The following is a 22,813-nucleotide window of genomic DNA, read 5'->3' on the forward strand; positions in this document are numbered from 1 at the left end:
TATGTTGTATTATACAACAACACCCTCTGCCATGGTTAAAATACTTTTATAATGCTTGTTGAAAACTTCTTTTCATTTTCACCAAATGGGTAAATAAAATTGTTCCTTATAAAACAATTGCTCCAACGTAATTTTCGTTTTTGGGGGACATGGTGGCACTACAGGTTAAACCGCAGAAGCCTCTGTGCTGCAAGGTCTGAAGACCTGCAGTCGTAAGATCGAATCCACACGACGGAGTGAGCTCCTGTCGCTTGTCCCAGCTCCTGCCAACCTAGCAGTTCGAAAGCATGCAAAATGCAAAAAAAGCGAGTAGATAAATAGGTACCACCTCAATGGGAAGGTACAGTGGGGTCTTGACTTGAGAACTTAATCCGTATTGGAAGGCGGTTCTCAAGTCAAAAAGTTCTCAGGTCAAATCTGCATTTCCCATAGGAATGCATTGAAAACCATTTGATCCGTATCTGCTCTTTTCCGTCCATAGAAACTAATGGGAAGCTGCTATTCTGCCTTCGACCACTAGAGGGGGAATATTTTGTTTCTTTTTTTCTTAGGTCAAGAAAGGTTCAGGGAAGGCAGGGAAAATACAGTCCAGTACCAGGCAGTCTGAAGACTCCCAATCCACTCTCTAAACGCTGGGAGGAGTGAGGAAGCAGACAGGCACCCTTTTCACTGGCCAACAGTTAACTGAAAGTTCACATTTTGCACTTTCCCTGCCTCCCACGTGGGTTTTTTCAGTTCTTAACTCAAATCTAAGTATGTAAGTCAAGTCAATATTTTCCTATGAGAGTGGTTCTTAAGTCAAAATGTTCTTAACTCAAGCCGTTCTTAAGTCAAGACCCCACTGTAAAAGGCGTTCCATGTCGCACTGGCCACGTGACCATGGAAGATTATCTTCAGACAAACACTAGCTCTATGGGTTCGAAACGGAGAGGAGCACCGCCCCTAGAGTCAGACACGACTGGACAAATTGTCAAGGGGAACATTTACCTTTACCTAATTTTCATTTCATTTCTTTTTATATATGGTTTATCCTCCTCCCCCATATTTTGTTTCCCTTTTATAGAGACACAAGGAGACAATTTTTTCCTTCAGCTGAACAACTTTTAATAACGGGGTACTGGGGCTCTCAACCCCCTTCATGTTACCTGTCTGTCATGGGTTTGGAGGGAAAGTTCCATCCTATGGGGAGTGGAAGGCGGGACATCAGGAGGAGGGGCTGTACTGTATAAATATGTGATGCCTGTGTGGTGAAGAGTAGATGCTGAGACAGACTGTGAGACACTGGGTTGGGACGAAGCAGCAGCTGGGGAAGAAGAAGCTGTTGTGGGAGTCTGGGTGTCTGACAGGGTACTACTGTGTGTCAGAGTACCAACCTGATAAGTTCAGGTGTCTGTGGGTTAGCCAGAACTGATGGGTTCAGGGTCTGTGCTTTAAGTTAAAGGTTCTAGGTGAACCAAACTGTATGCTTGTGTGTGTGAGAATAAGCCACGTTACTTTATTTTATTCACCTGATTGTTTTATTTACCCTGTTTGTATTTAAAATAAACCTTATTCTTTTGTTGTTTAAAAATCCATCCCTGGTCTGTGTGACTTATTATAGGGAATGGTTGGTGGCAGCTTAGTAACTGTGTGATAGATCCCAGTAGGTCTGGGTTTGTCACATTGATTGGTGTCCAGCGTGTGGGATACGACTGGTCCAGTTGTCCAGCGGTCCAGCAAAGCCTTGGCAAGTGTGCCCAGAGCAAGGGGGGTCTAGTCAGGGACAGTCTGAGGCGCGTAGGTAATCTTCTAGGTGTACCTCACGGGGAGGTGCGCTAGTAGAAGAACGTGCCAACTGGGGAGACTTAGATTAAGGTGCTCTGAGGCAGCCTGATTTTGGCGGGAAAACGCTGAGGCAAAACTGCGTAGCAACAGCGAGCTAGCTTGCCAGCTGAGAGGCCCAGCAGAGGGGGGTAGGCTCTGACTCGATACTGTTGCAAGTAGTGCTGAAGAACAGCAGCAATCTCTAGGGAGAGCTGGTTCTGAGGCAAGAAGGAAAAAAGTGGTCGTTTTATTTTGAGGCTTGACTTTTTAAAGCCGCCTGTTCTGAGGGGGGATTATGCCCTTGACTCGAAGCAAGATAGCAGACATGAGTGAAGTGAAAGACCCCCAGATTGACCAAGGTTCTGAGGATGAATTTGGCTCAGTGCAAGGTGACAGCACAGGAGAGCAAGACCCAGAACTCAGAAAAATACTCATAGCCCAACAGCATGAACTGAGGGTGAGGGAAATGGAGGAAAGGGAAAGAGAGAAACAGCGGCAATTTGAATTAGAGAGAGAGAGAATGGCGTTTGAATTAAAGAGATTGGAATTGAAGTTCCTAAATAAGTTTATTAACAATTTATCAGTGGAAGAAATGTCAAAGAAGGAAAAGTATGAGGCTCAGGTCAGACAAAGTGAGCAAGATCTTGAAAAATATACTCAGCAAAAAGACATTAAATTAAAAGAAATCAGAGATAAGACTGAAGAAAAAGTAAAAGAGATAAAAGCAAGGGCTGAGGAAGAAATTTTACAGATCAGGGCTGAGTTTGAGGCCAAGCAAAAGGAGCTGGACTTGAGAATAAAAGGGAAAAGCCAGCAAGGGGGAGGGGCCCATGGTGAAGGGAAGCCCTCAGACATGAAATCAAGACCTCAGATTTTGGAGGGAAAACCAAAACAAGATGAGAGAGAATCAAAATACACCAGAAAATGCTATTTTTGTCAGGGAAAGGGTCATCTAATCTCAGAGTGTGAGAAATTGAAGCAGCTAAAAGGAATGGTGCCTCAGAATTCTAGTGGGACCAAGCCAAAAGCTGTGTTCTGTGTCCAGAAAGAGCAAGGCTCAGTGTCACAGAGGGAGCCTGTTGCCATGACTACTCAGTCTGGAACAGCTACCTCTGCTGATCAGGCTGAGGAAAATGGTCCTCTTATGGAGGTAAAGCGCTGCTTGCTGATAAAAACAGATTCTCAGTTGTTTGAGACAGCAGGGGTGGACGTAGGAATACTTGACCATCAGTATAGGGGGCTGCGGGACACTTGTTCCCAGGTAACCCTGTGCCATCCAGATATCATCCCTAGGGAGTTTATAATCCCAAATGAGAGCATGAAGGTGGCAGGTATTGAGGGGCAGGTAATCTCTCTGCCAGTAGCAGAGGTACCTGTCAACTTTCAAGGCTGGAGGGGAGCTTGGCGGCTAGCGATTTCATCGACTCTGCCAGCAGCCGTGCTCGTGGGAAATGACCTGGCTGAACATGTGAAACGGGTGCTAGTGATTACACGCTCACAAGCCACCACAGGGACAGTTCAGGGGGTTAATGATGAGCCAGAGACGGAAGCAGAGGGGAGTTCAGAAGCTGTGGTGGAAACCTTAACCACAGACAGCAGATTTGGACAGGAGCAAAAGGCAGACGCCACTCTCCAAAAGTGTTTTGACCAGGTGACTGACGCCCAGCTAACACCTGAAACCCCAGTGAGATTTCTGGAGAAAAAGGGGATTTTATATAGAGAAACCCTGAGGAATATCTCAAAAGGGGGAGATGGGATCAGAAGTCAGCTGGTGGTACCTGAAAAGTATCGCCCCATGATCTTACAAAGGGGGCACTCTGACATGTTTGCTGCACACTTAGGGGTGAGAAGGCCCCTTGAGTTGATCAAACAAAATTGGGAGCAGATCACCCAGGATGACCCACAAGACGTTGTGACTTACATAGACACCTTGATGAATGACCTAAGGAGAAATCTAGAGCTGGCAGCAGAAAACCTGCAAGCTCAGAAGGTCAGACAGAAAACATGGTATGACCACAAAGCTAGAGAGAGACACTTTGACCCAGGGGAGGAAGTGCTTTGGCTTAGGCCCTGCAGAGAGAATAAACTGCAGCTCAAATGGGCAGGACCATATAGGGTCATTTCCAAGATGTCAGACCTGAACTACCTAATAGAGCAGGAGGAGAACCAAGCAAGGAGGGTGGTTCATGTGAATGCCCTAAAACCCTACTACAGAGGGGAACAGAGGGTTTTATTCGCGATAAAAGCAGCTGAGAGTGAGGAAGCGGAATTACCCTTCTGGGAGGGTAGAGGGGAAGTAAAATACAACCCAGAGGAGGTAAAGATCAGTCCTGCACTCACCCAAGACCAGCAGCAAGAACTAAAAATGCTGCTTAGTAAATATCAACAGGTGTTTTCCAACAAGCCGGGGATAGTGAAGGGAGTGATGCATCGGATCCACACAGGGGATGCACCCCCGCAGGCAGTATCCCCATACCGAGTAACGGGACCCTATAGGGACAAGGTGCGGAAGGAGCTGGACGAAATGCTGAGGGAGAACATAATCGTCCCCTCTTCTAGTCCTTGGTCCTCTCCGATAGTCCTTGTGGACAAGCCTGATGGGAGCATTAGGTTTTGTGTCGATTACAGGAAATTAAACCGTGTAACCACTCCTGATGCCTACCCAATGCCCAGGCTAGACAACCTGATTGAAACCATAGGGGGTTGTCGGTTCATCTCATCATTGGACCTGGTAAAGGGATATTGGCAATTAAGAATTGATCCCAGGGATCAAGAAAAGACTGCCTTTTGCAGCCCTTTTGGTCTCTATGAGTTTCGAGTCCTGAGCTTTGGTCTCAGAAATGCACCAGCCACATTCCAAAGGCTGATGGACCAGACCTTGGCAGGGCTCAGTGACTTTACAGTGGCCTACATTGACGACATAGGGATCTTCAGTAATACCTGGGAAGATCACCTAATACACCTGGAGTTAGTGCTGCAGAGGTTAAGTGCAGCAGGGCTAACAGTAAAGGCCAGCAAGTGTCAGCTGGGTAGCCCAGAAATAAAATACTTGGGTCACATGGTAGGGGGAGCAATGATAAAACCCCTGGAGGCCAAAATAGAAGCTGTTCGTGATTGGCCCAGACCCAACACCAAGAAAAAAGTCAAATCATTTCTTGGGTTGGTGGGCTACTACAGGAAGTTCATCCCGAGGTTTAGCGAGATTGCGGCTCCGCTGACCGATCTGACGAGGAAGAAGGCTGATGATCGCATCCCGTGGACCAGCGACTGTGAGGCGGCGTTCCGGAGGTTGAAGGAGGCGTTAATCAACTATCCTGTGCTGCGTGCTCCAGACTTCGACCGGGAGTTCATCATCTACACCGATGCGTCTAACAGCGGGGTAGGAGCAGTTCTGTGCCAGGAGGATGAGAATGGTGACCAGCATCCAGTGTCCTACCTGAGTAGGAAACTTCAAAAAGGTGAGAGACATTTGGCAACCGTGGAGAAGGAGTGTCTGGCCATAGTCTACGCGATCCAGAAGGCCAAGCCTTACATCTGGGGAAGACATTTTATTCTGTGTACTGACCATTCACCATTGCAATGGTTAAAGACGATGAAAACCCACAATAGCAAACTTATGAGGTGGGCTTTGAACTTACAGGACTATGACTTTGAAGTGAAGGTGGTCAGAGGGTCAGTGAACTGTGTTGCTGACGCCTTATCAAGAAGACCTGAAGACTGAAGACGGCGAAAGAACATGGACTATATGTATATAATGAAAACAAAAAGTTAAAATGTACCTGGTTTTGAATTTGGTTGGTATTAATAAAGGTAAATTGATGTACTGTATATGGTAAAATGTTTAAATGCATATTTGCTATGGTTAACTTGGAGTGTAAGTATATGTAAGTATTATATGGTATGTATAAATGTTGTTGTGTATTTTATGCAGGTTGTTTTTTGGTGAAAAGCACTTTTAGCTTTCCCCCTACAAAACAACTTTTAAAGAGGGGAGGTGTTACATAACAGCACTGATGTTACCTGTCTGTCATGGGTTTGGAGGGAAAGTTCCATCCTATGGGGAGTGGAAGGCGGGACATCAGGAGGAGGGGCTGTACTGTATAAATATGTGATGCCTGTGTGGTGAAGAGTAGATGCTGAGACAGACTGTGAGACACTGGGTTGGGACGAAGCAGCAGCTGGGGAAGAAGAAGCTGTTGTGGGAGTCTGGGTGTCTGACAGGGTACTACTGTGTGTCAGAGTACCAACCTGATAAGTTCAGGTGTCTGTGGGTTAGCCAGAACTGATGGGTTCAGGGTCTGTGCTTTAAGTTAAAGGTTCTAGGTGAACCAAACTGTATGCTTGTGTGTGTGAGAATAAGCCACGTTACTTTATTTTATTCACCTGATTGTTTTATTTACCCTGTTTGTATTTAAAATAAACCTTATTCTTTTGTTGTTTAAAAATCCATCCCTGGTCTGTGTGACTTATTATAGGGAATGGTTGGTGGCAGCTTAGTAACTGTGTGATAGATCCCAGTAGGTCTGGGTTTGTCACAACAAGGAGACAATTTTTTCCTTCAGCTGAACAACTTTTAATAACGGGGTACTGGGGCTCTCAACCCCCTTCATGGATTGGTGCCTTGTCATGGCGAAGGGGCTTGAGTAACTCGGAGAAGCTATGGGCTATGCTGTGCAGGGACACCCAAGACGGACAGGACATAGTGGAGAGTTCCGACTAAACGCAATCCACCTGAAGTAGGAAATGGCAATGCCACTCCAGTATCTTTGCCAAGAACGCCCCATGATCAGAAAGCCAGAGAGTTCCAGAAAAACATCTACTTCTGCTTCATTGACTATGCAAAAGCCTTTGACTGTGTGGACCACAGCAAACTATGGCAAGTCCTTAAAGAAATGGGAGTGCCTGACCACCTTGTCTATCTCCTGAGAAACCTATATGTGGGACAGGAAGCAACAGTTAGAACTGGATATGGAACAACTGATTGCTTCAAAATTGGGAAAGGAGTACGATAAGGCTGTATATTGTCCCCTGGCTTATTTAACTTATATGCAGAATACATCATGCGGAAGGCTGGACTGGAGAAATCCCAAGCCGGAATTAAGATTGCCGGAAGAAATATCAACAACCTCCAATATGCAGATGATACCACTCTGATGGCAGAAAGTCAGGAGGAATTAAAGAACCTTGTAATGAGGGTGAAAGAGGAGAGTGCAAAAAACGGCCTGACACTCAACATCAAAAAAAACTAAGCTCATGGCCACTGGTCCCATCACCTCCTGGGAAATTGAAGGGGAAGATATGGAGGCAGTGACAGATTTTACTTTCTTGGGCTCGATGATCACTGCAGATGGAGACAGCAGCCACGAAATTAAAAGACACCTGCTTCTTGGGAGGAAAGTGATGACAAACCTCGACAGCATCTTAAAAAGCAGAGACATCACCTTGCTGACAAAGGTCTGCATAGTCAAAGCTAAGTTTTTTCCTGTATGATGTATGGACGTGAGAGCTGGACCATAAAGAAAGCAGACTGCTGAAGAATTTATGCCTTTGAATTGTGGTGCTGGAGGAAGCTCTCAACAACTTCAAAGGGACCAAACTTGTTACAAAATCCCAGTGGGAAACAACAGAGTCTCTTAAAAATACTTTTCCGACTTTCCTAGACTGGTTCCCTTTGCCTGGGGCGCTCCTTCTTGAACTCTCTCCGTGGCAAGGTCCGATGCACATGGTGTCTGACCCAATGATCCACCTCCTTCCCCATACTTATGGATTCCCCAATAGCTGGCTGAGGGAGAAATCCAGTCTTGTGGGAATGGCTCCATTCCCTACTTGCAGTTGAGGAATAGCCTCCCTGGTAGTCTTTTCTATTCCTAGTCTCTGTCTTTCTCTCCTCAGAAGGGTTGTGTTTTGGGGAGGCGATGTTTTCATTGTCTCTCCATCTATTCTCTGCATACCTTAAGCTTTACCCATTCTCCAGTCCATGGACCCTCTTTAGTGATCCATTCCCAGCCCTTGAGAAGTTTGTGAAGATCTGCCTTTTCTCCCCAGCCAGTTTGTACCTCCTCTTCCTTAACATCACTTTCCACAATTCCTTCCTTCTTTATCGCTTCTCTTGCTACTGCCTCCACTATTTCCACCACATTTTTCTTCTGCCAAAACTGCATCCTCTGCTTCCACTTTTATGCCTTCCCCCTTTTCAGGCCCCTCCTCTCCGGACTGTTGATCCCCCCCCCTTTTTTTTCAGGTGTTCCAGAGCTTTCTGGGAAGTGTTCTCTTCCCATCTCTTCCCCTAAGTCTGCAGGACAGCTAGACGTTAGGAAATCTTCAGTCTTAAGGGGACATCTTGCTAATGGGATCATATTTGTCTGTGTCCACCTTCTCACAATACTGTATCGCTGATCTTTTAGACAGCATAACTATTTATTGCAATAGATCTGGAATTAAAGAAGAACAGGATTGAGGGGACAAACATAATTTGGATTCTCTTGTACCTATATGCATAGCAATGGTTCTTGAAGTTTGCCCCTTCAGATGTTCTGGATTTCAACTCCTAGTCACTGGTGCTACTGACTGGGGATTCTGGGAGGTGAAGTTCAAAGCATCTGGAAAGCCAAAGTCTGAAAACCACATGCTAAACTAATCAAAGGCTGTCTAGATGCCAGATAAGTTTCTAAATATGAATCAGGGCTTCCTTGGGAATCTTTACAGAATAGGGATGCTCCCAGTACTGTTTCTCATAGCTACAAGGAGTAGTTGTGTAAGTCATACTTGTAGATGATTACTTTCAGTCAGTATGCAGCTACTGTATTTAAGAGCAAAGGCTACAATCTCACACTTACAGTACTTAGAAATATCTCTCATTGCATAAAATGGAATTTACTTATGAGCAAAAGGGACATGGTGGCGCTGCGGGTTAAACTGCAGAAGCCTCTGCGCTGCAAGGTCAGAAGACCAGCAGTTGTAAGATGGAATCTGTGTGATGGAGTAGGTTCCTGTCACTTGTCCTGGCTTCTGCCAAGCTAGCAGTTTGAAACCATGTAAATGCAAGTAGATAAATAGGTACCACCATGTCGGGAAGGTAACGGTGTTCCGTGTCTAGTCGCGCTGGCCACATGACCATGGAAACTACGGACAAACGCTGGCTCTATGGCTTGAAGATGGAGATGAGCACCATGCCCTGGACATTTAGTCCAGTCGGACATGTCTGGAGTAAATGTCAAGGGGAACCTTTGCCTTTGCCTTAAACTTCACATAGGACACCTAAGCACACTAACATGGTAGCAGGTTTAATTGAGATCAATAGAACTTAATTTTAAATAAACAGTCACAAGAGTCAGCTGCTTTTGTCACTCAGGAGTAAGGCCCATTGAGTTCATATCCCAGAAGCACTGGGGTCCATTCAGTAAAATAATTACATTTTATGAGTACCACAGTGCACATTACATTCTAAACTTTCCCAACTCATATAATTCTGCAATCCAGACCCTCAAATTATTATTTAAGTGCATTACTAGTTTTAGATGGGTACACGTTGGAACCTGCCCCAATGAAAAAGGAAACCTTCCTGTGCATTGGAACTCTGCTTTTCTTCAGTTTCCTTTATGCTTTCTCATGTACTGTACTAGGTGTTGGAGATGTTTTTCATATACTCGGCATAATTTTGGCACCCGTTAGTCATCTGGATTCATTATATTTGGTCCATTTAAAAAACAGTAGCTTTAAAACTGCTAGTACCTCATTTTAGACTCTTCCAGTTCATCATTTTAAACAGTAATTGAACCTTTGAAAAACGTGTTACAAACAGAGCATGCAATAAAGAATTTGGTAGTCTAAACTAACTGAAGGAAAGAGAAAGTGATCCTAAACTCACGGGCCAGGAACCAAAAAAAAAAAAAACACATTATAAGGTTGAGAAGACGTGTATAGCATTGTCATGTATAAATGCAGTTTTCGGGAACAGTGGAGAGAGCTTGTGGCCCTTAGGAAAAAAAGCCTCTCCACACCTACATTAAGTGGAACGATTGTGCTGGACTTCCTCGCATGCCGCGCTTCATTTTCCTGCTGCAACAAGTAAAGGGCTACGAGCTGTGGCTGCCTCGCTTACAAACGTCACCCCACGCTTTTCCGAGGGAGTTGAACCACAGAATGGAGTGAATAGCTAGATAGTGTAGTCACGTCACCTACTGCAACCAGTGCTTCCTTCTGTACTGTGTACTCCAACAGAGAGTGGAAAGGAGCAGAAGAATACGCACGCTCCTCTCGCACAGATGCTCATCTTCATGGCTGTTTCCTCTTCTGAAGATCAAGCCAGGAGAGCCCGTCCAAGGCCCGTTCCCAGACGGAGCTTCTCGGCTTCCGTACGCGCCTGCTTGGCTTGCAGGCTCCTTCGTTGCCCTGGCAACGGTATCCGAAGCGAGGCGGCTTAACTGGCAGGTAAGTGAAAGGGGCTCTTGGTGGGATCGTGTTTGACAAGCAAGAGGGGGGGACCCCCGCCATCTTGTTGGCTGAGGGGGGGGAACGACAGGCTGGCTGTCCAGCGGGGCACTCAGGAGCCCGACGATCCGTTGTTACTCAGTTGTTGCTGCGTGCGGTCCACTCGCCTCCGAGTGAAGGCGTCCCTATGAATGATTGGTCTCCAGACCGGCCTGTCCTCAGCAAGCCCCCTGCTTAGCTGTTGTAAATTCAGGACTGTGGTTTCCTTTAGGAAGTCAGACCATCTCGTATTTGATCGTCCTCTTCTCTTGTTGCCTTCAACCTTTCCCAATTTGAATTGATTCTTTTCCAGAGAATCCAATCTCATTCTCACAGTGGATGGAAGTGGGCAGAGAAAGCAGGTGGTGTTTAAAGCTGCCAGCAGGCCCTGGCACACTTGCCTGAGAGTCAGTCCTATTTGGGAAAAGGGGACTAACATCTGGAACATTACTAGGACTGCACTACACGCCTGTAATCCTAATTTCTTACTCAACCCTCAAATCCCAGCGAATGTAGCAGGATTTACTTGTGAGTCAGAATTATATAGGTTTCGAGGCTGCTTCATGATGATTACTTTTGAGAGGTAAACAACTGAAAGACAGAAAGCTGAGTGTTTAAAGTCCTGGAGCTTTGTGATTCACCGGTTGACTTTTGTCTGAAGTAATTTAAAGATGAGCCATAAAAGAATATTGCAATATGAACAGAGCAATCCTAAGCATACTTTAATTTCTGCATTCAAAGAGAGTGGGCTGGACAGTGTCACTGTGAAATAAATAATTACTCTGAAGATTTCAAGGTCATATTGTTCTGAAAGAAGTGTAAATGTAGCGGGCATAACAAATATTATCATTTCAGTGACAGAAGAAGACCTGAATTTTAATAGCAAAAATGCAAATGTTAATGCCTGAACCTCAAATTTACGTTGAAAGAACTTTGGCAATCATTAAGCCAGATATCATCAATAAAGAAGTAGAAATAGAAGATATAATTCTCAGATCAGGATTCACCATTGTTCAGGTAAAATAATTTTTTTTAAAAAAAATCATTTTGCATTAAGACTATGGTTAAGGAGACCTTGCCCTGCTTTAGAATTTCAAATGCTGGCACAAACAAGTGACATTTTAAAACTCTTGTGTCTTTAAAAGGTGCATGTATGTTTATATAAGATACATTTTCTTTCTTGTATAGTGAATCTTGTATGAAATGAGTGCATTCTCCATATACTGAGGAATGTTGATCCAGAGAGGAAAGTCTTTTGGATCATGAAATGTAAAATTTATGTATTTAATTTGTATGGAGATGGGGATGGGTGTTGCTTTATCTTAAAATTAATGTCTTTGAATCATAGTAAGCAAAGGACCATATGATTCCCATAATCTCTCACTGTCTGCCATAATGCTTAGGCTAGTTGGAGTTGTAGTCTAAGATATCTGGACAGCATTTGGTCACTGAATGGCTTTGCTGGCCCTGCAGTTTTTGTTTTTTTAAGTAGCTCTTTAATATTTGTCAAAACTGACTAAAGGAGTTTCTTTTTACTTACCCTTGTAAAAATCTACTTTTTAAACTGAACAGGAGATGAGACAACTCTTGAAACACATATTTCTTCTCCATGTAGTGAAGCTACTTGTCTCATAACTATAAAAATAATTAAATTGGCAATGTTATAATACATGCCAGTTACTCCAAAGCTCCAAAAATATAGTATTGAACTTCATAAATAATACACAAACGTAAGTTCAAATTCATTATATGCCATTATCCAAATACTATAATAAAAATATTGCTGATATTCGGGTATGTTGAGAAATTATTAATGCTTTTGGTGAGACTGCTAGAACACAATTTTGCTTCTATTAACTGTATTGAGTCTGCATTGTTATATCGGTCAAGCAATTCTTGAATTAAATTCTTGAATTGAGCACTAGATGCCAGTATTGCACAGCTTTACTTTTAGAACAACTGGTTTTAGATGAGTAAAATAGTACAGCTATTTGTTCTTTCCAAATGTATTTTTTCCGCAAAAAGCATTCCAGTTACCAGCGGAGTCACCTCTGAATGGCAAAATTTTTATATTATAATTGAAATTATTTTCAAGCACCAAGCATCAGAATTCCATCCTATATGGAAAGATTTCAAGTGATAGTGAAAAGTTTTAATTTGTATGCATTTGTTTCATATATTTCTGATTCAAACAAGTTGCATTTTTGGAGCTTATGAACAGTTAAAAACTGCAGGCTTATGATTAGTTGATTATGTGAAGTTCCCCAGTGCATGAAAAATGAATGTGGAATATAACAAAATATGAAAGTCGTCACAGCTATATAGAGATGGTCTGTTGGGACCACATTTCCTCCAGCATAATCTCTCAGGGCTGTATGTAGGCAGTGTCAGGGATCAACACCGATGGTGGGAATGGCCACAACCCAAAGACGAAGGAATATCTCTTTTCTGTTTTTATCTTATCCCTCACATTCTTTTCTGTCTCCCACCCTGATCTCCCGGCACACAGTTGGCAAAAATCTGCAGAGAATACTGTGGAAATAAGGGGAAAGGTTACCTGGTGGCTGGATTGCCCACTCCTTGGCTAACTAACTAGCTGAGTTGTCATTCCCATTGTGGAATTATTGTTTTGGAGCTCATTGATGTAAGTCTTAAGTGCAGCCTTACCTGTATCTCTTCCTCAACAAACTAAGAGCCGTTTGGAGGTGGGATTGTTTGCTCTTTATTTCAGTGAAGTGAGAAGGGGAAATGGTTAAAGCCCCCTTTTCTTCCTTGCTGCAGCTCCTGTCCAAATCACCAACACCAGAAACTCTTTAATGTTGTCCAGTCATAGATTTCCTGTGCTGTCACATTTCACTTTGCCCTTGGTAATGCACCCAGACTGAAAGGCAGGTCAATTGAGGTTTGGAATTTCTGATATTATCTGGGTGTGCCTAAAGCTAGAGTGCACCATTTGCAATTCAACATACTTCTTTAGGAAGGACCAGGTGGAGACAGGATGGTGGTTAATCAGGAAGTAGATTCTTGACCAGGGGCTGAATGACTGCAAAGTAGTCTTCTTATTACCCTTCAGTAGGCATGGTTGCAATGCAGAGGTAACCTTAGCTCTACTTTAGACGCTGCATGGGAGAACAAATAAACAGTATCAAACTCAGCTTTTAACTTCTACATGTTCTTAGAGTTAGACAAGAAATTTCCAGAGGTCAGCAGGTGTCATTCTGTTACTTGCTAAGCTGTTTTGAAAATAAGGTTAATATTGTAGCACTGGAAAGAGTTTAAACTACAATGCTTTTGTAATGTAGAATGTTAATGTCAGTGGCAGTCTTTTACATTCTCGGAACAATTATTTTAGGTTTTTCTTTCCTTTTCTTTTTGCAGAAACGAAAGCTCCATTTAAGCCCAGAGCAGTGTAGCAACTTCTATGTAGAACAATATGGAAAAATGTTTTTTCCTAACTTGACAGCTTATATGAGTTCTGGGCCTTTAATTGCAATGGTTCTTGCTCGGCATAAAGCTATCTCTTACTGGAAGGAACTGCTGGGACCCTCAAGTAGCATAGTCGCTAAAGAAACGTATCCTGACAGGTAACTTTCTCAGGACTTGAAAACTGTATGTAAAAACATTCCAGATGAAGTATGTACATAATGTCAATAGCACAACCTTTATTTTACAAAATAGGTGAGGTGGTAGAATTTGAAGCAGTGAATTAAAATCAAATAATTAACAAGGCTACCTTTTCACATGTTTAGTTTGAAACATGGGCATAATTAATAAATTCAGGAATGGGAAACATTTGGCCTATACACTGTGCAAGACCTGCCAGGGTGTTTCTACAGCCTGCCCTGTGCCAGCTTTTGTCATATAGCACTTACCAATTAGTTGGTTGTTCCTGGAGAGAAGGGTAGTCTAGTCATGGGAGACAAAATTGAGGGTGTAGTCCAACAGACATGTTGTCATTGTAACCTAATTTTTTAAATTTTTTTTTCATTTTAACATAACAATCTGTTTTGTACACAACAAGCTAAACAAATTGTTTATTATTAATGTGCATATTGTTATATCTGTTCTTGTATTTAGCAGAGGCTGGTCTATTAGGACAAGTGGGGCTCCACCCTATGTCAAGCTCAGGTTACCTCCAGCCAGCCTACTTAATGCACAATGAAATTTATTTTTTTCTTTTAAATTATTTTATTAAACAGAAAAGAAAGACATGGACAAATATTACTATTTTACAAATCACTGTCATTTATCCACTTATGACATAACCACACCCTCTTCTCCAGTCTATGCTACCTACCTCCCACTCAGGACTAGTTCCATGTTCATCATTCTTATATTTCAAATCACCTCATTTCTCTCCAGTAATACACTGATTCTTCTCCCGGTGTATATCCCTTCTCTTTCCGAAACACATGTACCAAAAAGAAATTCCATATTTGTTTAAAATCATTACATTTTTTCTTCCTCTTCTAATCTTTATTTCACAAGTTAGCTTATAATTAATTTCCATATTCCACATTTCTCTGTACTACTCCTCCACAATAATTTGATTATAGTATTAGACAAAATTAAATTTAAATGTAATTGCACTTGTATGCCTGCAGATGGCTCACACTCCCTGAAGTTTCATGTAGGTTCACCTGTAAAGAAAGCAGCTTTGCCATGGGTTTGAGGCATTTTCAACTATACCATCCCAGTAGACTTCTGTGTGAAAAAAAGACACGAAACTCTCCTCTCCCCTCCTGTTGGGAGTGTGTATCAACTTCCTGCCTCCACATCAACAATGACTTTAATGCCAGAAGGCATTTGTTTGATTTGGTTTTGCTGTTTAAGGCATGTGCATAGACAAGAACTAGCAATTTTTCAAATGCCTTTTCTGCTTGCATTCTGGTTGTAGTATCACTATCAGCAATGGTATCTCCATAGAGAAGCAAAACAAGGGACAATGCAAACCAATAGTTTGGCTTCCTTCCCTGATCCTATATCCTGAAGTGTTGGGGATGTTTGTGTGATTTTGTCCACCCTTAATTTTCATTCAGCACTTATAGAGTAGTGCACATGGGAGCTTGAGACTATGAGGGGAGATCTTCTTTTCCCTCACACCCTATACCAAGAGGCTGCTTGCTTGGGGAGAACAGCAAGAACTGAAGGAGAGTGTTGCCTTTGTCCATGAACTTGAATGGATCTGGACCATTATGAGCAGGGAAAAGTAGTTTTTAAAATAATGAATCTTGTTCTTATGCCAACTTAAGCCTGTTTACGCAGAAGCATATCCCACCACTGTTTGGTGGAATTTACTCCTAGGTAAGCAAGCATAAGATTGTAGTCCTTCCCTTTAATTAATTTTTTTTATGTCTGCTTTAAAATCTTTTCTTTCTGGGGATAATAGAAACCCAGTCCTCCCCCCCACTACAATCTTCTTGCACTAGTTTCTTTCTGAAGTGCAGCTGAAAGTCCTAGTAGGCATGGTAGGATTTAGATTAGGCATCCTTCAGTTTCGAGAGACTGTGGTAACGTGCTCTGAACAGAGGTCTTGGAACAGCTGTGGTCTCCCTCTGGGGCGATTTCCCTGCAATAATTCTCCATACAGGAGATCTTTTGGAATCAGACCATCAGCCATTCTCACGACATGCCCAAGCCAATGTAGATGTCACTGTTTCAGTAATATATACATGCTAAAAATTCTAGCTCATTCTAGGACTACTCTATTTGGAACTTTGTCCTGCCAGATGATACAAGAAATGCATCTGAGACAATGCATATGGAAAAGTCCAGCTGAAAGTGTTACATAAGAATTTGTAAGCAGATCCCTGTTGTATCTGCTTGCCTGTTCACATTTTCTCTTCAGCCACTCTTTATATTGATACATATTTGAGGCATACTCTTTTAATAAGTAGGGGCCATGGTTGGAGCCGGATATAGGAGCCTAAGGCAATAAGGAATAGTGCCAGGGTAGGTAGTAGTAGGCATCCTTCAATCTCAAGAGACTGGTAGCGTGCTCTGTACGGAGGTCTTGAAACAGCATCTAGTGTGGCTGAGAAGGCCAATTTGAGAGTGACAATCCCTTCCACACTGAAGACAAATACAATCTGTCCCCTCTCCAGCTCCCTGATTTTGCTGCTTTCGGGGCTCCCTCTTTGCGTCGGCCTGCTGGACAAGGTTCTCTCCAAATTGGGAGAGGTCACGATGCACCAACTGCCTCCAGGCTGAACGCTCAGATGTCAAGGTTTCCCATCTGTTGAGGTCAATTCCTAAGGCCTTCAGATCCCGCTTGCAGAGTGCCAGGGTAGGATCTAGGGATAAAGAGCTGCAAGGATGTGTGGCTAGGACTGCAGGCAGAAGTGAAAAAGCAGTGCAGGGGAGGGAATAGAAAGCAGTAAGGGACAGTGAAAGTTGTTCCATTATCACAACCTTACACAAAAAGAACAAGAGTGTGTGTGAGTGCAAAGACAGCAGGGAGAAAATGAGAGAATGAATGTAAGTGGATAAGTTAACTGCCTAGCTTTGAAACCAGCCACAGAAACAATCAGCAGCAGGTGAGAGCATATTTAGTTTTGTGGCAGAGAGGTAGAAAAATAATTGGGGGAGGACATCTGACTGGATGCCTGCTCTCTCTCTCTCTCTCTCTCTCTCTCTCTCTGTGTGTGTGTGTGTGTGTGTGTGTGTGTGAGAGAGAGAGAGAGAGAGAGAGAGAGAATATGCCTGCATTTTATTTTAATGAATACCTATGCTTATTCCTGGCTTTGCTTCTGTGCCTTCCGTTTCACCAAACATCATGGGCGCCAGGCACCACTGTATGTGCACTTGGTACCTAGAGAGGCAACTTTTTGAATTTGATGGGATTTAATTATGATTAGACATGAAATTGCACTATAAGCATGCTAATATATCTCTGTTGCTTTTAGTTTAAGAGCAATCTATGGGACAGATGATCTGAGGAACGGACTGCATGCCAGTGCCAGTTTTTCCTCAGCCGAAAGAGAAATCCGTTTCATGTTTCCTGAAGGTACATGACCGCCATCAAGAAATTACATCAGTAAAAGTAAAACATGTTGTTCTTTCATCACCCACCCACTTCAGATTTAACTTGCACTTCATTTTTATGGTTTGCCTTTACTCCATATTTTACCACACTCTGATCCCATGTGAACTGATGGCTGAAAATCATTTTGAAGAACCAGTTGGATTTTGACAGGGACCTCTTCTGCTAGATAATATTAATACCAGATACTGGAAGATGCTTACTGATTCTCAGGGTGAATTCCTGTGATCACATACCTGGGATCAAGTACCATTGAGCTCAATCAGGTTTTGTATCTGAATGGATACATAATAATAATAATAATAATAATAATAATAATAATAATAATAATAATAATAATAATAATAATAATAATAATAATAATAATAATAATAATAATAATAATAATAATAATAATAATAATAATAAAATTTATTGTCATTGTAAGTATATACACAGTATACCATACAACGAAATTCACAGACACCCAGAGACCAGACACATGCACACACATAACATTCCCCAAACACTCCCCACCCACTAGAAGTCCCCCACTAAAAATACAAACATCTACACTGCAGGCCAAGTAACACAGTCCAACTAATTATTCACTACTGGTGGTCTTTAAGCTCATTATTAATTGCAATTATAGCTCTAGGATAAAAACTATTTAGAAAACGTGTGGTCCGAGTCTTAATTGTTCTGTATCTTCTGCCAGACGGTAACAGTTCAAAAAAGTTATAAGCAGGATGGGAAGAGTCTCTCAGGATGCTGTGTGACTTCCTCAGACAGCGGGATGTGAAGATGTCATCCAGGGTTGGTAGCTGGGTTATACTGTTGGTGAGGGTGTTAGCCTGTACAGCTAGGTATAATTAAGGAGCCATTTAATTCCAGAAGCAAAACACTTGTTAGTTTAGACCCTGGCTAGACAATTAATTATTGATCTTTTGTATTTTAAGAAATGTAATACATTTATTTATGTAAACATTATCCTCAAAAGAAACTTAAAGCAGCAACTTAAAGTGCAAGAATCACTAAGGCTGCAGTCCTATTATGCCCTTACTTGAGAGTAACTTCCATTGAACTCAGTGGGATTTACTTAAGAATATGCATTTATCAAATTGTGTTGGAAGACTTCGATTCTGTATACAGTTATTAGGAAATAAATTCCAGTTAACATTATGGGACTTGTTTAAAAAAAAAAGCATAGCATTGTGCTGGATCTATAGCATCATAAAACCAGACATGGGTTCCTATGCTGAGTTCTTATGTTGAAAGTAGCATGGGATAGTCATATTGATTTGCAGATTGAAACATTATGCAGTCACCAAGATGAAAAATTATGTTTGTGGACTTGTATGTTTTCTAGAAGGAATCAGAGAATTCTAGCCAGTACTTTAATTCGGGAGTATCTGTGCAGTTTCTGGCTTGTGTAGGAGCTCAAATTTGGTAGTGTTTGCATTGTTTTATCTGTTGTTGTTATATAGTAAATCAAGCTGTTTTATTTCCTAAACAGCAATATGGAGCATTGCAGGGTTGGTAGCATTCCATTTCCTGATATTTCAGGGCCAAAATTTGAGGCTGGAGGGTGGTTGTTATGCTGTGATGCAAAGGCTTCTTGTGATGTCAAAGAAATGGGTCATGAGAAGGTTGGGAAGGAAGCAAGGACAATACATAAATAAAAACCTTCACTGAGCTCTGCCAGCAGCTGGGAATAGTTGGGAAAAGGGGGCTTTAAAGACACCTCAAGAAAAAAGGTAAAAAAATTATCCTCCACTAGTGCTCCTTATTTGTTCCCCAAAGACATGGAAAAGACATGGCAGGTGTCCGTGGAGGGGGGCCTGCGGGGGGGGCTGCAGACATTCATGCAGGGGGTGGGCGGGCAGCCACCCACGCATGCATACGTGCACCTATGTTCCTTCATCCCTCAAAAATTTGGAAAAAGTACAATGTGGCCTTCACACTCAAAAGTTTGGAGACTCCTGTTCTAGGGTATTAGTTCTTCCACCCAATTTTGTGTCATCTTGCAAATTTGTTAAGCATGCCTTGTACCCCCTCATTCAAGCCATTAATAAAAACGCTGAAGAGCACCTGACCCAGGACTGAGCCTTGTGGCCAACTCTCTAGCTATTCTCCTGGAGATAGTAATGGTTTTTTCTTATATGAGTCTCTTTGATAAGGGTCTCCATGTGATAATATCAGATCAAATTTCCTTTGTTTCAGTAGTACGTTGAAGAAATCAGCCCCTATGGCTTCTTCTAGCCATAAAGCATTTCTGTCTGTCTGTCTGTCTGTCTGTCTGTCTGTCTGTCTGTCTGTCTGTCTGTCTGTCTGTCTGTCTATTTATTTATTTATTTATTTATTTATTTATTTATTTATTTATTTATTTATTTATTTATTTATTTATTTATTAAATTTATACCCCACCCCTCTAGACCATGTCTACTCGGGGCAGCTTACAACATAAAATATATCAATATAAAATATATATAATCATAAAAAATACATTTACTATATTTGTTAAAACAATTAATTTAAGAAAGGATTACCAAGATGGGGTAGGATAAGGAAAGAAGAAATAAAAAAAAGACTTAGCTGACTGGAGGGAAGGCCTGCCTAAATAGCCAAGTTTTTAACTGTCTTTTAAAAACACCCAGCGAGGGTGCCAGCCGAATTTCTGTTGGAAGGGTGTTCCACAGCCGAGGGGCCACCGTCGAGAAGGCCTGTTTTTTTCCTTCTGAGCCTCTCTCGGCGTCAGACCCCTCAGCCATCCCTGCTGGCTATGATGGATGATCCGGGTAGATCTGGGTGGGAGAAGACAATCTGCCAAATATTGAGGTCCCAAACCGTTTAGGGCTTTATAAGTGATCATTAGCACTTTGAAGTCGACGCGGAAACGGATGGGCAACCAGTGCAAAGCAGCCAGAGTGGGGGAGATGTGTTGGTGTTTTCTCACCCCACTAAGTAGCCTGGCTGCCGCATTCTGGACCATCTGAAATTTCCGCATCAGCCTCAAAGGCAGCCCCATGTATAGTGCGTTACAATGGTCTAATCTCGAGATTACGAGCACATGTACTAGAGTAGTGAGGGCCCCTGATCAAGATATGGACGCAGCTGGGCAATCCGGCATAGATGAAAATAGGCGGAGCGGACCACGGACTGCACCTGTGTTTCCATGGTAAGCGCCGGGTCCAGATGTACCCCCAAGCTGCGAACCTCATTCTTTGTGGCAAGGGTCTTTCCCCCGAAAGAAAGGGAGTTACCTATACCACTGATGGAAGGACCACCCACCCTCAAGACCTCCGTCTTGTCCGGGTTCTAGAAGATAATCTATTTAAAGTATACTGTATTAATATTCCTTGAGATCTAGAACCTGTAGTGTAATAACCCCGTTCCAGCCTACTATGTTGCAGGCTGCAGAGAGAAGGTGGTGGGTAGGGAATGTTGTTGCAAAAGATATTTATCCAGAAACAAAGTTAATTGTGCATTAAATACAAAATCTGTAGGGCAGGGCAATTCAACTTTATGAAAAAAAAATAAAGTTGCAAATCTTTGCACAGTTGCTGGAGGCATGCTTTTTCAGTAAACATATTTTAAGTCACCAAAGAAAGCAAGAGAGAGAGAGAGATAATAAGAGCTCCTGATGTTTTATTCATTCCTGGGGATGTCACAGATACTATTCTGTAGGTGACCATAACAATTTGCTGGTCAAATTGTGGGAATCCTGTAAAGTATTTAAAAAATAAAAGCAAAAAGAGGCATACCTGCATAACAAAAGTTCTTGGGTTGTAGTTAGATTATAGTGTTTACCTTAACATACAGAGCTATGCATATATTTTCCCTATCCATTCACACAATATAAAACATTAAATAAAAATGCATTCATTTGTGAAACCTTAACTCCAGTCTGAGCCCTATTTGAAAGCATAAGTTGGCTTGCAAAATCAGGAAGATCTACTTAAATAAACATGGTTTGTTCCAGTGCATAGAGTAAGAGGGCATTATGTGTGCTTGCAGTCTGAATCCCAGTTTGTTTGAAAGAACGAAAACACCATAAAAATTCAATGCTGAAGGTCACTCAAAGCAAGACACTTCACTTATTCTCAACAGTGTGTTATATTCTGAGGGGGAAATAAGAATAGTTTCAGCTTTCAGTTCTTAAGAGAAATAAGTGTAGTACAGGTTCAACATTTGAACATAATGAGTTTCAAGTGATACTTTTTAACTAACAAATATGCACTCTTTTTTTCCCAGTGGTCATTGAACCAATCCCAGTTGGGCAAGCTGCTAGGGATTACCTAAACCTTTACGTCATTCCTACACTGCTGAAGGGACTTACAGCTCTGTGTAAGAAGAAGCCAGCAGATCCATTTGTAGGTATCGCAATAACTGCCAATATCAAGTGGTTAAGATCATAAGAGATAAGAACTGGAAAGGTTCGGCTGTTTGGGGGAATCTCATCTCACTTCCACTGCCTATCAAAGAATAACTCTTATTGTTTTTTTTTTTTAAAAAAAGACAGCTGATAAGAGCAATACTTATATTTACACATCTATTTTGACCCTGTCAAGCCCAATCATACATTTCCTTTGTATGTTAAAATCAGTCTAGACTGACTGTCTCATTCTTCCTCAGCTACTCAGACAACTCTTGTAGATTTTCAATGGCAAAAGTGAGAATCATTATAAGTGCAGTTTGGGGACTGTAAGGAAAGTTCTCCTTAGAAAACTTGTTGAGGAAAAAGGGATTATTAAGGGAGGTTTACTGAGTATGATTCATTCTGCTTCGGTTTCTATATGCCGAGATGCCAAAAATGTTGTATTCACATTAGAAATTATAGAGGAGATAACCAATTTCTTTTTTGCCTCTTTTCTGTTTCCTCTGTAGACTTGGCTGGCTGATTGGTTAATTGAGCATAATCCCAACACACCTAAGCTGCAACATAATGTGATTGTAGAGGAGCCCTAAAAACGCAATTTTAGAACTCATTAAAAAGTGTCAAAGATACTTTTTCACTAACAATTGTCTTTTGAATTTCTTATTAACATTGATCTGAAATACGTAGTAGTTTATAAAATGATCCAAAAAGTGAGAACTACTACTTTGTGAAGTGTATGGACTTAAGTAGCCATATCCATATCTGGGGCATACATGAATTTAAAAAAGTAGTTGTCATTATTAATTAATTATTATTAATTTTTATTTTCATTTATATGTTGTTTTTGTGTCCAGAAGAGTGTGCAACGTTATTTAAACAATAAAACACATTAAACTTACAACAGACATAGCAATCTAAGAAGTATACAAATGCATCATCCTAAAATAGTGGAAACACAAATAAAATAGCAGCACCTGAGAGCCCATCAAAACAGTTCCTACTTACATCTGCTCTTGAACTCCTGCAAAGATGCCATGTTTCTCAGGGACTCAGGAAGGGAGTTCCAGAGCATGAAGGAAACAGCATGAAAAGTTCTCTTCCTAACACATCCAGATCAAACAGCTTTGACAGAGTGCACTCAG

At 41.9% G+C, this 22,813-nt stretch overlaps 2 protein-coding genes across 4 annotated transcripts; both read left to right on the top strand.

The window, feature by feature from the left end:
• Nucleotides 1-1,141: 1,141 nt before the first annotated feature.
• Nucleotides 1,142-6,250, top strand: LOC144586814 (uncharacterized). The gene is made up of 2 exons (XM_078385691.1): nt 1,142-5,261; nt 5,444-6,250. The coding sequence occupies exons 1-2, from the start codon at nt 2,099-2,101 to the stop codon at nt 5,449-5,451; spliced, it is 3,171 nt and encodes a 1,056-aa protein (XP_078241817.1). The 5' UTR covers nt 1,142-2,098; the 3' UTR covers nt 5,452-6,250.
• Nucleotides 6,251-6,392: 142 nt separating this feature from the next.
• Nucleotides 6,393-22,315, top strand: NME5 (NME/NM23 family member 5). 3 transcript variants are annotated; one of them, XM_020782771.3, is made up of 7 exons: nt 6,393-10,233; nt 10,586-10,800; nt 11,128-11,289; nt 13,651-13,856; nt 17,178-17,278; nt 21,548-21,666; nt 22,181-22,315. In XM_020782771.3, exons 3-7 carry the CDS (start codon nt 11,161-11,163, stop codon nt 22,259-22,261), a joined length of 636 nt encoding a protein of 211 aa, XP_020638430.3. In that variant the 5' UTR covers nt 6,393-10,233; nt 10,586-10,800; nt 11,128-11,160; the 3' UTR covers nt 22,262-22,315. The 3 variants fall into 3 exon arrangements, with proteins under 3 accessions (XP_020638430.3, XP_020638429.3, XP_072846209.2); XM_020782770.3 differs by lacking the exon at nt 10,586-10,800; XM_072990108.2 differs by lacking the exons at nt 6,393-10,233; nt 10,586-10,800; nt 11,128-11,289 and adding an exon at nt 13,379-13,474.
• The last annotated feature ends 498 nt before the right edge of the window (nt 22,316-22,813 follow it).

Source organism: Pogona vitticeps, chromosome 2 (assembly GCF_051106095.1).
Source record: "Pogona vitticeps strain Pit_001003342236 chromosome 2, PviZW2.1, whole genome shotgun sequence".
Lineage (NCBI taxonomy): Eukaryota > Metazoa > Chordata > Lepidosauria > Squamata > Agamidae > Pogona > Pogona vitticeps.

What these genes read in the sequence shown, in the direction of transcription:
- LOC144586814 (XM_078385691.1), top strand. Translation starts at nt 2,099, where the DNA reads ATGCCCTTGACTCGAAGCAAGATAGCAGACATGAGTGAAGTGAAAGAC.
- NME5 (XM_020782771.3), top strand. Translation starts at nt 11,161, where the DNA reads ATGCAAATGTTAATGCCTGAACCTCAAATTTACGTTGAAAGAACTTTG. An exon ending in CAGGATTCACCATTGTTCAG is followed by an intron (nt 11,290 to 13,650) that starts GTAAAATAATTT and finishes TTCTTTTTGCAG; the next exon opens with AAACGAAAGCTCCATTTAAG. An exon ending in AAAGAAACGTATCCTGACAG is followed by an intron (nt 13,857 to 17,177) that starts GTAACTTTCTCA and finishes TGTTGCTTTTAG; the next exon opens with TTTAAGAGCAATCTATGGGA.